General features: G+C 39.4%; 2 protein-coding genes across 14 annotated transcripts in view; one reads left to right on the top strand and one right to left on the bottom strand.

Moving 5' to 3' along the window:
* Positions 1-15753, bottom strand: part of LOC307218486 (doublesex- and mab-3-related transcription factor 2-like) — a 75710-nt gene that overhangs the window by 18614 nt on the left and 41343 nt on the right. For 2 of the 9 annotated variants that reach the window (XR_013839990.1, XM_079980770.1), the window contains exon 5: positions 8697-9402. The exons of 5 other annotated variants lie outside the window; for them this stretch is intronic. The gene's annotated coding sequence lies outside the window, so the exon portion shown is untranslated. Of the gene's footprint in view, positions 1-8696; positions 9403-10331; positions 10370-13298; positions 13333-15753 lie in introns of those variants that run through there. 2 more of the 9 variants (XR_013839989.1, XM_079980774.1) reach the window with 2 other exon arrangements.
* GLIS1 (GLIS family zinc finger 1) overlaps positions 1-15753 on the top strand; it is a 194447-nt gene that overhangs the window by 159674 nt on the left and 19020 nt on the right. For 4 of the 5 annotated variants that reach the window (XM_079980726.1, XM_079980728.1, XM_079980727.1 and 1 more), the window contains 4 exons: positions 717-827; positions 2234-2366; positions 6400-6456; positions 9331-9481. In XM_079980726.1, coding sequence (XP_079836852.1) covers positions 717-827; positions 2234-2366; positions 6400-6456; positions 9331-9481 — 452 coding nt within the window. The remainder of the gene's footprint in view (positions 1-716; positions 828-2233; positions 2367-6399; positions 6457-9330; positions 9482-15753) is intronic. The other variant, XM_079980729.1, reaches the window with a different exon arrangement.

Below are 15753 nucleotides of genomic sequence, written 5' to 3'. Positions count from 1 at the left end.
TATTTCTTCAGTAGTTGTGGACACTGGACAGAGGAAGTGCCTCTTAAAATTAATAAAAAGGATGGACATGTAAAGAAAGTATCATTTAGTTGTTAGGCCTCATGGCAATTTCAAGACCTGATGTAATTTTCTCCGTTGCAGTTTCATCTAGTACACCTTATCCAAAAACATTAAGTGCCCAGATGTGTAAAATGCTTCAAGCATTTGGACTAAGTCCAGAATAAAAGCGATTTCTGCAGCAGATCTGGATGTACTACCTCTGGTTCTTTGCCAGGCCTGTTATACACAGTTATGCTTGCTCAAGTAGCATTTTCAAGCTGAGCAAAGCAACTAGAGGCTTCACAACATGTTTGCACATCACCAACAACCCCTGAATACAGATAGGTAGCCGTGTTGGTCTGCCATAGTCAAAACAAAAAAAATTCCTTCCAGTAGCACCTTAAAGACCAACTAAGTTAGTTCTTGGTATGAGCTTTCGTGTGCATGCACACTTCTTCAGAACTTCTTCTGAAGAAGTGTGCATGCACACGAAAGCTCATACCAAGAACTAACTTAGTTGGTCTTTAAGGTGCTACTGGAAGGAATTTTTTTTGTTTTAACCCCTGAATATTTCATGTTCTGAACATAACAGTTCATACCTTTAGGATAATGTTTCCAAAACAGACATCTTTCCATGTTATCTTTTCCCCTCCCCTTTCCTCTCCACATGTTTACAGAAACCATATGCCTGCCAGATTCCCGGGTGCTCCAAGCGCTATACTGATCCAAGTTCCCTCCGAAAGCATGTGAAAGCTCATTCTGCCAAAGAACAACAGGTGCGCAAAAAGGTAAGACCACCAGTCCAAAAAAGGAAACCATTCCAAATGAATGTTCACCTGAAGTGTTTCACTGAATGTCATAGGGCAATTCTTAGTTCACCCTGTCAAATAATCAACCAGTGTCAGGATATACACCCAATTCCTGTACCAAAATCTGCTGAAATTTGTAATAAATAAAGCTGAGACCTGTTTAATCCTAAAATAGTTTTAATGTGTTTACTGCTTCTTCATCATTTGTTGACCCCACTGTCCTCAGCTTCACTGCTCTTGGACCTGCAACTGAGAGGACATGAGAAGCTGCTTTATACCTGGGCTTGGTCCACCTAGCTTAGCATTGCCTATTGGTTGCAGCTTTCAAGTTTTTTAGGCAGAAATCTTTCCAGGATTGAACCTGGAATCTTCTGCATGTGGCATCACAACATGCCACAACCTGTCCCCCGTGCATTCAATTCCTGCCTTTTTTCAGGCAATGGTACATCAATGAGCTCTAAAACTCTTTTAAGAGAACAAAATGAAGTAGTTATTTAGTAGTAGTTTAAACTTTTATTGGCTGCAGCTGCTGATTGTGATCCAGAATTCTCAATCTTTGTATGTGAAAAAACGAACTGCCTGCAGGATAGAAGGCTAAACTGATTTGCCTGGATCTTTTAGTTTAGAATAACTGAGCCCAAGGGAAGGCGGAATGCAAAACTGTAAACTTCAAAACAATAACCATTTATTAATGGTCACAACATAGAATGGCTGTTTCTGTGTAATTTGAGCCTTGTGTTATGACAAAAGCTTGGCAACATCAGCATGTTTGAACGAGAATTAGAAATGCTTTTCTTTCTTAATTCTCTTCTCCTGCTGTTTTTAATATGATCAACATTGTGGTTTGCAAAGAGCATGCTTCGGACACTTTTGCCAGTGCATTCATTTACATGGAAAACAGCTGCCATATCAGCAGTACCTCTTGCACATTACTAACAGCCCGCCATTTTGTCAGCTCTAATCTGATAAGTGCAAACACTTTTCCTCCCCTATCAAATACCCTTCCAACCACTGCAGTTACAAAAGTGATGCAATCCTTTCAAGAGAAGGAACCCAAGATGCTAGATACTAGAGGGGAATATGGAGCCAAATTACTCCATAAAATTGTGAGGAGCACAAGGGTCCATTATGTTTCTGAGAAACAAGATGCTGCTGGTTTAAGATCAGCATGCTTAATTTCTGTGTGCAAGAAAACCCAAATGATTTCTAATTAGAAGCACTAAGCACCTAATATATCTTCAATTACTCTAGTCCTGGAAACAATGGCATTTTGTTTCTTCCTTATATATGTAGGCTATAAGGGAAAAGGCATATGCATCCAATTAACTGCACTTTAGTTCTGCACTTTAAAATGAAAATCTCTTTGTTTTATCCTTCCCCTTTAGCTACACTCATGCTCTGATGCTGAACAAGACATACTAAGTGAATGCTTAGCCATGCAGCAACTCCACCCTTCTTCACAACACATTTTGGATGGCAAGTGTGGGCGATCAATGGGCCACCATGATCTAATAACAGGTAGGAACATTTCTCAAAGATACATTATAGCATGCACCATCCAGTCTGGTGCCCACAGAGCTAAGATTCAAATCCCCACCAAGCCACAAAGCTAATCAGGTAGGCTTAGGCAAAGGCACTATCCCTTGGTCCACCTGGCCACACAAGGTTGTTGTAAGGCTGAAATAATACACTGATGTTCATGGAGAGAGAATGTGACATAGCAAATAAATACAATTCTGAAATCTGAGGTTTTGAAAAAGTTTCCATACATTCAAAGTAGAACCAGTGCTTTTCCTCCCAGGGGGTATTCAAGGGTACGCATTACTGACACCTCTCTTTTTGTTGTTAAAAAGTGTGACACTTACTGTAACAACTTCAAGTTGAGTACCGGCACCTATTTTTCTAGAAAAAAAAGCACTGATAGGACTAAATGCATTGGCTGATAACCATGCATTGTTGCAAGGAAAATTTGCAGATAATTAGAAGTTGGCTTGGAATCAGTCTTCTCAAAGAGTGTTTACAGCTGGTGTGTATTTTCGGTTCAAACATGTTTGTGATTATTTTTCCAACAGTCCATAATTTGTCTGATGGACAGTTCATGTTTATGGTACCCATGTGAATTGGCCATCAGACAAATTTTCTGCCATTGCCAGTCGAGCACCTAAGTAATTTTAGATCCTGGATTTAATGGGACATCCTTTCAGGCTGTCCTGTGTACCACTGCAGTTACAAAGCACACAATTAACATTTGTCTTCTCCCCGCTCCCCAAGCACCATACTAAGCTTTCCAACTGCTTCCACATTCCTGATGTGTTAGAGCACAAAAACAGTGTGCCAGCCCTGATTAAAAAATATTTTGAGCATGTGCAGTTTTGCATTTTAAACTTGCGTAAATAGTAATAAAGAATAATAAAAATTACCAGACCTTCGGGTAATTAACACTCTATTGCCGTTTAAATGTGTTTTGGGGGAGCGGGGGTTATTAGTTTGTTCATTTTTGTTTTATTGTGTATTTTGTGTTCTCATTTAGTTTTTTTGTTGTGAACCATCCTGTGATCTTCAGATGAAGAGCGGTATTAAAATTTAATAAATAATAGTAATAATAGTAATAAATCATGGCACCATCATGACTACAATGATAAAATGAAGTTTGTGTCTACTGCCATTGCTGCCATACATATTTATTTGTGAATAAGCACTATTTTGTTGTAGAAAAGGATAATCTAAAAAAATAATAAAATCAACATCTGTAACCAAATGAATACTTAGACAACCACCCCATGTATACAGTATGTGTGTAGGTGTATGTATATGCGCGCACACACACACACACACAGAGAGAGAGAGAGAGAGAGAGAGAGAGAGAGAGCGCCACAGTGACCAGTATCAGTCCTGGTGGGTCCTCCTGGAATAATTCATGCCAGACCAAGGTACTGATGCTGGGTCTGGTTGCCAATGTCTCCATCATCTACCACTCTCCGGATTGTCATGCGGCTGGTCCTGGTTTTTGGCTTAGAAGTCCAGTCCTAGTGCAACACTGGCCATTATGCCATGTTAAAGGCTCCCTGGAGATGTGGAGAGGGAGCTTTCAATTTGTAACTGTTTGCTTAAGAAACAGGCTTATTCATTATTTATGTCATAAATTTTGATAGTGCTAAAACTGAAACCATAGTTTCTTTGTTCGTAGTGGTTTAGGCCTTCTCTCTCAGTAAGTTGTATCAGCAGAAAAACATGCCTTGTTTGTTTGTTTAAAGTTGATAACAAAATAGAAAAATAAATTTTCCAGAGTCTTCATTTCAAAGAAGCTGTTTATCTAGGACCTCATATGCAACACTGTTATAATTAGTTTTGTTTGGGGGCACATCAGCCAGTCAATATTTTTTAAACATTACCCACAATATTTTTAAAATCAATATTTTTAAATTGATTTAAATGAGGTGCATCATTTAAGTCCTGATTTTTTTTAAAAAAAAAAAACCTCTTGTATGTCACGTAGGCACAGTTTCTCATCACAAGTTGTTGTGGCTATTATTTGTTGTTGTAGTAGTATTTCTATATTTAATGAGTCATAAGCAAACAAGAGAGATCCCTGCCCAAGGACCCTACTATGTGGAAGAGTCAAAGAGGTGAATAGGTAAGAAAGGCAGAGGTGGGCATATCAGGGGATGGAAAGGTGCAAGCGGAGTTGTGCATGCTTAAGCTTAGTTTTAGGTTCAGGACATGACTAAGGGGCTAAGTTAACACTTCAGCTAAATGAAGAACAGTGAGTTATAGCCTTGTAGGTTCCAGTGGTACTATGGGTGGGATACCAAGCTGCCAGTAAATGTATGATAGAGCACAAAGCACTAAAGACGTTCTTCTTCCAAGTTAGTAATTGGAACCAACAGGTGGGTCTCAAGCAGAGGTAGAATTCCATTGGTAGGAGCTTTAATAAAATGTTTGGGAATTGAAATTCCTGTGTAGTGTACATAGTAGACTACACATGCTTCAGAAAGTAACGTGCAAGTCAAATTCACCATATAAAGCTTTCCTTTATTCTGCTTGAAAATACTTGTTTATGCTGGGCTGTTCTGTCAAAGAAACCACAGCATTAAGGTACAGAGTGCTGTGCCACTGGGATTACTTGGATTACCAAGAACCTTTCCACCTAAACTAAGGCTGCAGCATATTTAAAATATGTCAAGGATGAAAGCGAACATACAGATATGAATCATTTTTCAAGCCTCCTATCCCTTGTGCCAAACTTCAAAGCAAGCCTGCCTGGGCTTGGGCTAGAAGTAGAGAATATCTGAGATGAATGCTCTCTATAATCACAATACATGGGCATTACAATTCTGCATTTTTAAAAAGTCCTAATGTGGTGCTTTAGCATAACGTTGAAACCTCAATCTACTATCAACTATTTATGAAAATGCTCAGGAACGTAAGATAGTTGCTGAGTCAAACTGGGGATCCCTCTAAACCAAGATGTCCCAGCCCTGTGGTATATGAACTCAGGTCTATCAGATCCAAGTGCAACAATCCTCTGGTCCTTACCGACTTCTGTTGTGAGGCAGATGATGGACGAATCTGTAGGTCAAGTAGTGTCGTGCATGCAGAAGGCTCTCTTGCTCCCTCTCTTTTGGCATTTCTTCTAGCTCTGTATTTTCTGCACCTTTTTGGTTTTGTTTTTTGCTGCAGTTACTTGGCAGAAACCCCAAAAAGCCCTTATCCCAGATGGTCTGCAATGCTAGTTTAGTAACAGATGTTAGTGCTAAAGGTTAAACCATTTAGATTTTGATGGATGGCATGTATTTATAAACCGAAGTGGTTAATGTGTTAAGAAGCCCAAGGTACTCCCTTCCATGCTTAGGTACATAGTAGGAAGACAGCATTTATAGGGCTTATGTGCAGTACATTGCACCTTGGCGACCATTCCTCCCTTGAATGTACATTAAGGGACTGAAACAACTCAATGGTTTCATGCTTTAGGATCCGTCTAGGGAGATCTTTGCTTTTATGAAAGTGCACAGCTTTCCAGGATGTGCAAATAGGAATTTGTACAGAATGCAGGGTAGAGTATTTTCTCATCAAACCAACAGACACTTCACTGACTTCAGTGCACACACTATTCTGTGGCTATGGTGATGTTCTCCAAACAGACAACACCTCCTAAAATGTCTACTCTTTGGAGATTAGTTATCAATCAGTGATGGAATGTGAGCAAAAAAGCCCAAGCTTATACTAGAGTTACATACAATTTTGAGAAACTTCTCCAACACTTTTCAGATGTGAATTTGCACAGAGCAATAGCATGGTGGTGGTAGTCTGTACTCCATATCCAATGCATACTCATTAAAATGTCTCAACAGAGCCTTCTGTATGCAGCTTCATGTGTAGAGGGCTCTATCCACATGCATGTGAGCTTTCAAAAGGTATTTTAATGCATGTAGGTAAGGGGTGAAGCTGCCACTGTGATGCCACCCCCATTCTCTTATTCATTCAGTGTACAAATTCATATCTGAAAAGGGCTCATGTGTCTTCCTTATACTCATGTCTCTTCCTTATACAGGTATATGCTACTACAGGAATCTGGAGTTCCCTACAGTGGGTACCCATATCAAACTTGGTACGTGTTTCAATGTTAAATGCTATGCAGTTGCAAAAGCACTACTCAAATCATATCACCCTCAATTGCTGTACAAAAATATGGAACGACTGCCTAAGACCAGTTGGGAAGAAGAAACTGAGTTCTCCTATTGAGCATCTGGTTTTAGATACCGTCTATGTGCCAATTGCTAGGGATTAACACAAAATGGTAACCAATGGTACCTGTCTGGCTACTGGCCACAAATTCTTGGGGTAGATCATTGCTCTGTCACAGAATGGTGTTTCTGCATTTAGACTTAAGTCATGTTTAGAACAGAGCCATTGAAATCAATGAAGCTTAAGTTAGTCTAACCGAAGTCCTATTGATTTCAGTGGGTCTAACCTAAGTCTGGATCCCAACCCTTAATGCTTAGTCATGATAATATTGTGATATCCAAAAGCAGCCAGAAAATGCATTTCATGCTGGAAAGGTCAAATTTGTCAACCTGTGCAGAATTAGTTGTGCTTAAGCCCATTGATTAAAATGGTATTAAAGCCAAATGTAATGTGACTTTAAATCACATGCTTTGCACTTGAGTATTATGCATATTGCATGTGTGGAGGCCCTGGTCTGAACTGAAACAGCAGTGGCAGGAAAAGGAAAAGCCCCCTATCCCCATGTTATGGTCGTGAAAGAAAAACCTGAATTAGGAGAATGTAATTCTGTTGATGTGATTAAGCTGCTAAATCTAGATCCAAATAGAGCTTTTTGCTGCCTGAAATCAATAGTTATGTGATTTCATTTTGTGTTCTCCACATGAATACTGATAGTCCTTTCATCTGCCCCAAATTGCAATATCCAAATGTTTGGACTTTGGGACAATACAGGTTCCCCTGAAAGGGAATAGCTCTTTCCATTACTCTTCCAGTTGTCCAAACATCAAAACAGTTGGATTTTTCTTCCTCTTCTCTCATATTACAATCTGAGTTCCAGTCAAATAATTAAAGTAGCAGCTATGTGGTGTCTAGCAATGATGTGTTACATCTTTTTTAAATGTCATCTGAATGTCACTTGCATGAATTCAGCATCAAAAGACTGTGCCAAAAGGAAATTATAACACCCTGGAACCACACAGACATACAAATGAAAGCAGAGGTAGAATCAATGATACTGTCTGCAGAGAATAAGTGATAGAACAATATTTTCCCAACTGTTAGTAATAGGTTGTCATTATATTCCCCAGAGGGACTTTCACATAACACAAGATGGGTCTTGTGGTTTGGAGCCCTTCTTGTAAAAACGGATGTGTGCAGTTAGCTCACTCAGTTTAAATACAAATCCTACATCAGCCTGTTCCAAAATAACTGAAGTTAATGAGAAAGTAAAATTGTGGAGAGTATCAAGCCAGACTAAAAGAGGTCATGAAGTTAAACAAGCCACCACCACTGGTAGCAGACACAAACATCAACCTCACACTCAAGGTCACCATCAACTCAGATTGTTGCAGCCAACCAGATGCTGGGCTCTCCTTCTCCACCAGAAATGTGGTCTGCTTCATCTCATGCTCCGTTGGCCAATGTATCATGCTCTAACTGCTCACCCTTGGCTGAGAGCTGTGGGATAAGAGCCCTTTTGCTCATGCCCTTGCTAGGCAAGAGGTTTAAGTATGATACATGGAGATCTGGGAGAAAGGGTGGGGATAGTCTTCCCTGCTGAATCTCTTTCTACTAACACACCAGCCCCACTTTCACTTATTCATGCTGATATAATTTATTTATTGGGCTCAGGAGTGTAACATGCTACATCACTGAAACTGCACCTGTCCTTCCTAACGGGAGTATATGTATATAATACATAGTACTTGAACAAAGTATTTGTTCTCTTTGCTGCCTGAAAGGATCATTATGCAGATGGGGGTGGGGAAGAGAACAGCCATTGGTTCTATCTTACTGAGGCATTGTTGTAAAGCTGGTGGGGAATACATTTGCAGAAAAAGATGTTGTGAAGTGCACAACTCCCTGAAACCAGGAAAAAGCCAGGGCACAGGAACCTTATTCTGTTCCCTACTGTTCTCCACCCACCCCACTTTCAGATCAAAAAGTAATGTTTCTCAGCTATACGCATGACTGTGTGAAACTGCCTGGAAAATTCAGAGCTCATCTTTCTTAGGAAATGGTCTGATGGGAAATGGGAAGAGCTGAAGGGATGCGTCTCAGGAAGAGACTCAGGCTACATATAAATATATATAAAAACAGAAATTGGGTTTGTTTGTTTTTAAAACCCACTGTGGCATGAGCCCAGCTTTCCTCATCCTCCTTTCAGATGGCATACATTTCTGTCTCCACAATGAATGCTGATTTTCTCACAGGTTTGGTTTCTCCCCTCATGTTTCTTTGTTGTTATTGCTGTACAAAATGTTGTTTATATGATTATACATTTATACAACCATATGGCACCTGAATTTGTTTCATTTGTATGTATGTTTGTTTGCTTGCTTGCTTACTTGTTTGCTCAGAAATGTGAAAAGCTGCTCCAGGGTGAGGTGTACTTATTTACATTTCCTTTTGTTTCTACAGGTCGGTATGTTCACATGTCTCCTATGAATGTAAATCTTAAAGCCTATACCTGAGAATGCCAATACTAGTACTACTCAAGAAAATAAAGTAGTATGAATATAGTAAAAAGATGATTTAATGCTCCTGTTCATTGCCTGGCACTGATTAGCTAGCCTGGAGGGACCATTGTCACGAGACAATTGCAGTGGTGCACATGTTTCTAGATAAAGCAATTCATGGCAGGGACCTAGCCTGTCACATCTGTTTTGAGACATTTGCCCTAAGGAGAGGTTAAACAAAAGTTTACATTTTTCAGGGCTGAGCTTCTTCACTGGCAACTTTTCTCTTTCCTCCTTAGGCATGTACACAGGTTCCAGCACTAACCACAATGGACCGTCACCTGGTCTCCTGCCACCATCTCATGATGTACCTGCAAAACAACATATGCTTGAGTCCACCCTCACCAGTTCACACCATCATATGTCACCCATAGAAGGCACCAGAGAAGGGTATGTTGCCTAGGAATGTGTTTTTAATGCAGTCCAATGTTTGACAGATGAATGTGTGTTGATGCATGTATGCAGTTGTGTGCATACAGGCTCCAGTTGCAGGTAATATATTTGGATTGTGGAAATAGCCCCCCACTGGCATTAGAGCAGTGTGGAGTGTTTTATTCTCCAGGGCTACAGCCACTCCATTCCATTCTCCCTCCCCACAACAGCCTGCCAGCATTCTGTGCCCACTGAGCATGCTCTCCTCTTGGTGGGCTGTTTGCAGGATCCTTTCTCCAGGTGGGTTTTTGAGGGAACATACTTGTGCACATTAGAATACAGTGGTACCTCAGGTTACAGACTCTTCAGGTTACAGACTCCACTAACCCAGAAACAGTACCTCAGGTTAAGAACTTTGCTTCAGGATGAGAACAGAAATTGCACGGGGGCCCTATTAGCTAAAGTGGTACCTCAGGTTAAGAACAGTTTCAGGTTAAGAACGGACCTCCAGAATGAATTAAGTTCTTATCTCAAGGTACCACTGTATTGATTATCTCCACTGATTTCTAGGTGCAGTTCTGACTCCTCCTCCCCCCCCCGGAATGTTTTAAAATGGCTTCTCAGGAAATGGCCTATCCAGACAATGAGGCTGTCCTCTGTACCCTTTTTATATCCATGTGTTTCTCCCTTTGGCCTCCTTCTCCAGCCACCCACTTTCACTCCCCCATCCACACAGTTTCCAGGGTTTACTCTCTCTCGGTCAGCATTCCTTGGCATTGAGTTTTCACTGGGATGTTTTGGAGGCTTTCTCCCCTTTGTCCTCTCCCTGCAAACTCCTGATTTACCCTGAATCTGCTGGTACTTTGCCCTGGTAGGTGATGCTGTTCTGGGTACATACGCCAAGGCCTGAATTGGAAATAGAGGAAATGATCATAGAATCAGAGCTGGAATGGATCTCAAGTGTCATCTAGCCCAACCCCCTGCAATGCAGGAATATTCAGCTGCCCCATATGGGGATCGAACATGCAACCTGGGCATTCTTAGGACCACACTGAATCAAACAGGATTGCTCTGACCCTTTCCTAAATTTAAGAAATTTAAGAACCAAGCAACTCTGTTCCCAGATCATTGGGAAGGCGGAGGGGGCTTGATGTTGCAATCATGTCCAGATATCTAATAGGGATTTATGATAATCCACTGCCAGGCCGCAGCTCTTGAGAGGGTCCTGTCACCTGCCTCAGGATCCCATCACTCCTTGGAACCTTGTGTTCTCCCATATCACTTTAAGGGATGATCTTTTCTACCATATGAGAATTATTGGCTTAATGACTTGGCATCTGCTCAATGGTGAGCAATACATGAATGTATCTTGGGAATTACATGAATTTCTTCTTTGGTGAGAAATAAGCATATATAAACTTTAAATGACATTTCTGAGAATGGTGACACTTTAGTGTGGTAGGATTGTTTTATAAACTTCAAACCTTTATTTCTAATTAAAAAACAAGATAGTAATTGTACATAAATAAATTGTGAAATAAATTGCACTTTATGAAATATTTTTGATACAATGGACAACTAATAAAACTGTACTTGTGGGACAGACTGTATCCCACACATGCATAGGAACTGATTTGGACTTTCAACAGCCCTATTTCAGATAAACCATTTTTCACAATCTGTTGCTTGGCTATGCACTGCTAATTCATTCCTTCCCATTGAAGCAGTCTCCATTTTGGTTAAGTCAGTTCCTATTGTGTGGAATGAACTTAGCCAAATGATTCAGGTTTTTATTTAATGTCCCACTATAAGCTTCAGTTGCCAGGGATATATTAATACAGGCATCCCCAACCTGCGGCCCTCCAGATGTTTTGTCCTACAACTCCCATCATCCCTAGCTAACAGGACCAGTGGTCAGGGATGATGGGAATTGTAGTCCAAAACATCTGGAGGGCTGAAGGTTGGGGATGCCTGTATTGGTATTTACTGGCGGCTTTGGTCACAAGTAGATTAAAAAGGGTTTTTTTTTTACTAGCCATGTCATGGAAGAGCATGCTAATCTATTACATTCCAATGTTTGGGTACTTAAGCAAAGCAAACAGTATAATGAAAAGTCACACTTTATCCATGTTTATTCATAAGTAAGTCACACCAAAGTCTGTTTAGGATTGCAGCCTATCATTAACCTAATACAAGAGTAATAGCATAAGCCTTTGTGTATCTACTCAGAAGTAAACTCAACTATGTTCAATGGAACTTACTCCCACGTAAATGTGTATAGGATTGAAATCTAAAATAATGAAAAGGCTCTAGCTATGATGCAAACCTCTGAAAACTAACTATGAAATTTTATCATAGTATGTTTACATGCTTATTTTAAAACTGTGTTACCTAATTTTGTCATATGGTGATTTGATTGTTGGTGGTATATTTTGACCAGCATTGAAACTGCAAAGTAATTGTAGTGTTAAATATATTATCAGCAAATGTACTAAAATATACATTTTATTTTTTTAATAGCCTTTAGTTTAACTGCAGGATTTCAAATCTAAATAATATCTCTAATACATTGTGAGCTATATTATTGTGGAAAATCAAATTAGACTTGAATTGGCCTCAATATGGGACTACCCATATGTACTTAAGGACCCTATTTATTTTTGGCTAGGGGTTCTTGGCAGTGGCAGATTGAAAAATATTGAATATTGGTTTTAAATGTTTTGCTACTTAAATTGTGTGTGCGGATTTTTTTTTGTTCATGTTGCCTGTTGTTCTAACTCACCCTATGACCTCCAGGCAAAAATCAGAATATAAATCTTAGTTTAATATAATGTAAAGAAATCAGATCTTTGTGCATAGAGATTAAGTTTAGCTTGTGATGGGATGACTGTGTGTGCCAGCATTTATTTTGAGAGTATATGATAATCTTACACCTAATATTACTTATGCATACTAAGACTACATATACACCATACATTTAAGGTGCAGTTCCCTCCCTCAAGAACTTTGGAAACCGTCGTTTGTTGAGGATAACAACTACTCCTACTTTATTATTTATATGCCAGCCATCTGACTGGGTTGCCCTGGCCACTCCTGGCAGCTTCCAGCAAAATATAAAAACACAATGAAACATCAAAATCTTCCTTATACAGGGCTGCCTTCAGTTGTTTTCTAACAGTCAAATAGTTATCTGATGCTGGGAAGTGTAGCTCTGTGAGGGATAAACTACAACTCCCAGGATTCTTTGAGGGGATGCTTTAAATATATGCGCACACACAATTGACCTTGTTTGTTGGCTTATCAACAAAAGAATACACATTCAGTGCGATTTGGCCACTGAAATTTTACACCTTTGTCAGTTAATTGTAGCGAAGGGAACATGAAGAACATGTAGCTCTCCATATCTTGCTGGACTGCAACTCCCATTCTCCTTTACCATTGGCCATGACAACTGTGGGTGATGAGAGTTGGAGTGCAACATATGGAGGGCACAAGTTCCCAACCTTGCTGTAGTGCACCTGCGTTCCCTCAGATAAAAATGTATATGGCACAAATTAAATAAAAACCCATCACTATCCTTTTTTATGTAAGCTGCTATACACTTCTGGCAAGCCTGCAATGTTTTGCCTCATTCATCACCTATCTCAGCCTCCATGTTTAAGTACATGTACAGAATTTCTACACTGTGAACCAATGTGATGACAAGGTTGGATTCCTGGGTTTAAGTCTTTGGGACGGACCAAAATGATTGCTATCAAAAAACCGTAATGATTGAGTCATCAAATATGGGAGAAGCCAAAAGCTACAAGAAGCAGAGCACAAGAAGTCTACTCACATTTGACAGAAAGACTAAGATTTTGATTTAGAACCTTTTTAAAACAAAAAAAGCCCTTGTTATACCATTCTTTGCCAAAGTCAATAACAAGTGCAGCTCTCAGTTTTCCCAAATGGTTTGCTAAGACATTTAAATAGTTTGACAAAAATTATTTAATTTACTTGAAAATGTTCTAACAAAATCTGACTTCATTACCAAATATATTTACCCTGGCTACATATGAGATGTATAATATTTTTTTCTCTTCAATAAAGAAGTGTGTGAAGTGTACAGAATGCTGGATCAAGTAATTTTATACTAATTTATATTAATATTAATTAAAGGAGAAGTGTTTGATTTAGAAATATTTTGGCATATAGAAAGTGGACCTTGTCATGATCCAGTTTTTTTTTTTTTTAATGTTTCAGGTAGTGAAGTGTTATTTTAGCATTAGTTACAACACTCACCATAAATAATGACAAGCTCTGTTTAATTTCACCAGTTGTGAAGATAGTAAAATTTGATTTGTGGCAGCCTGAAGATGGAAAAACAACACGGCATCTTAAGAGTTGTCTGCACTAAAAAAAAGTTTACAGCTATATGTGTGGTGTAGAATGTGGTGTGCATGTACTAGTAAGTATATCTTGTGTCCACAAACTGTTATGTCTCCCACAGGTCTCAATGCTGGTCCCAGCTTGCTCATTTTGACTAGATATGTTGAACTGTTTTTCTAGAACACTCTTCATAGAATAACAAGAGTTGGGAAGGGGCTAGATAGACCTCTTTAGCAAGGAAGGAACCCGCCACATACCAACTTTTAGCATATGAATCCAGATATTCTAGGTCGGTCATAGCGTGTCATTGCTGAAGAGTGGGTGTGTTTCAAAAGGCATCTGCAAAGCAAATTTATTTAGGTGATTCCAGTAAGGAAGACAAATCTACTGGTTTTTTCTAGGGGACAAAAAACTTGTGTTAAATATCCACGTTATCTTGGCTATAATTGTGCTATTTTTCAATTGGTGAGTGACATTTGAATTTTTGCACTCTTGTATGTGGGATAGCCATTGAATATTAGGAATATTAAGTACAGTACAGTGGTACCTCAGGTTACAAACACTTCAGGTTACAAACGCTTCGGGTTACAGACTCCACTAATCTTGAAGTAGTACCTCGGGTTAAGAACTTTACGTCAGGATGAGAACAGAAATTGTGCGGCGGTGCAGCAGGCCCCATTGGCTAAAGTGGTACCTCAGATTAAGAACCATTTCTGATTAAGAACGGACCTCCAGAACGAATTAAGTTCTTAACCAGAGGTACCACTGTATATTAATCTGCATTCTTCTACTAAAGGTTTGGCAGCAGCTTTGTACTGTAAGGTTCTTGTTTGTGTGGATAGTGTAAGAGTGGTTTGTGGAAAAAACACATATACTACTTTTAGGTACACACATTTGATTTAGTGTAGTGTTAAATATTTATTGAGCTTTGGTGCATATCAACTATGCAGCATTTCAGAGTGATAAACCTTTCAAAGTTGGATTCTAATAAGAAGGATTCAGGAAAATTTTTTATCATGGAATGTTATTTCTACGTTCGACACAGATGTGTGGAAGAGAGCAAAGTGTTGTAGGAGAGGACTAGTCTCAATAGTGAACAGCAATGCTGGATATTTTTAGGGGGAACCACAGAGTTGAAATGGGCCTTGCAGCCATCTAACCCAACCCCCCAATTAATGCAGGAAATCCAGAGCGAGAAGCATCTTCAAAAGATGGTTGTCCACCCTTTGCTTGAAGACCTTCAGAGAGAGAGCCTCACCTCTGGGGTAATGAGTGCTGCTATAGGCTAGACTGAGATAGTGACCGGCCCAGTGTTACCCTGTGAACTTCAATGCTCAACTACACCACACTGACTTTTTCACCTTCTGTGATTGCCCTTCTGGGTTCCACCGCTGCCCTCCCCCCATAAAATTATAGCCATAGTGAAATTTCCTGCATATAAAGGCCTGTCCTTGTTTAATTTTTATTGGGTGCAGAATTTTGCTTTTAGGGCAGAATTTAGGTTATGTTGGTGCAAAGTTTTCCCTACAGACAACATGCAGTTCTGGCAACAAATATTGACAACATTCAGTATTGCTAAAATTGAAGTGTCCCATTTTTTTGTAATAATAAAGTAAAAGGAAACTGTTGAAAAGTATAACTTTGGTAGCATCCAGCACCTTCTTTAAAGTTGCATTCATGTGTGAAAGATGTAGAACTGTTTCTGTTCCTCCTTCAACTTGAAAAGATAAACTTGTCAGACTAGTTTTGAGTTTTATTTCAAATTTGGTTAACTTCTGCATGTCAATCCATGTTGATATTTTGTGCACTGTGACCCATTTGGTTTTTTGCAAATTCAAGTGGCCGGTGTATCTGTGCTGAACTACAAGGGAGTCAAAAATATCCTGTTGAAGTTGAATGACAGAAGAATTCCTGGTTATTCT

This window comes from Podarcis cretensis (genome assembly GCF_951804945.1).
Source record: "Podarcis cretensis genome assembly, chromosome: 6".
NCBI lineage: Eukaryota > Metazoa > Chordata > Lepidosauria > Squamata > Lacertidae > Podarcis > Podarcis cretensis.
Note: the sequence above shows the minus strand (reverse complement) of the source record. Positions and strands in the feature narration are given on the sequence as shown.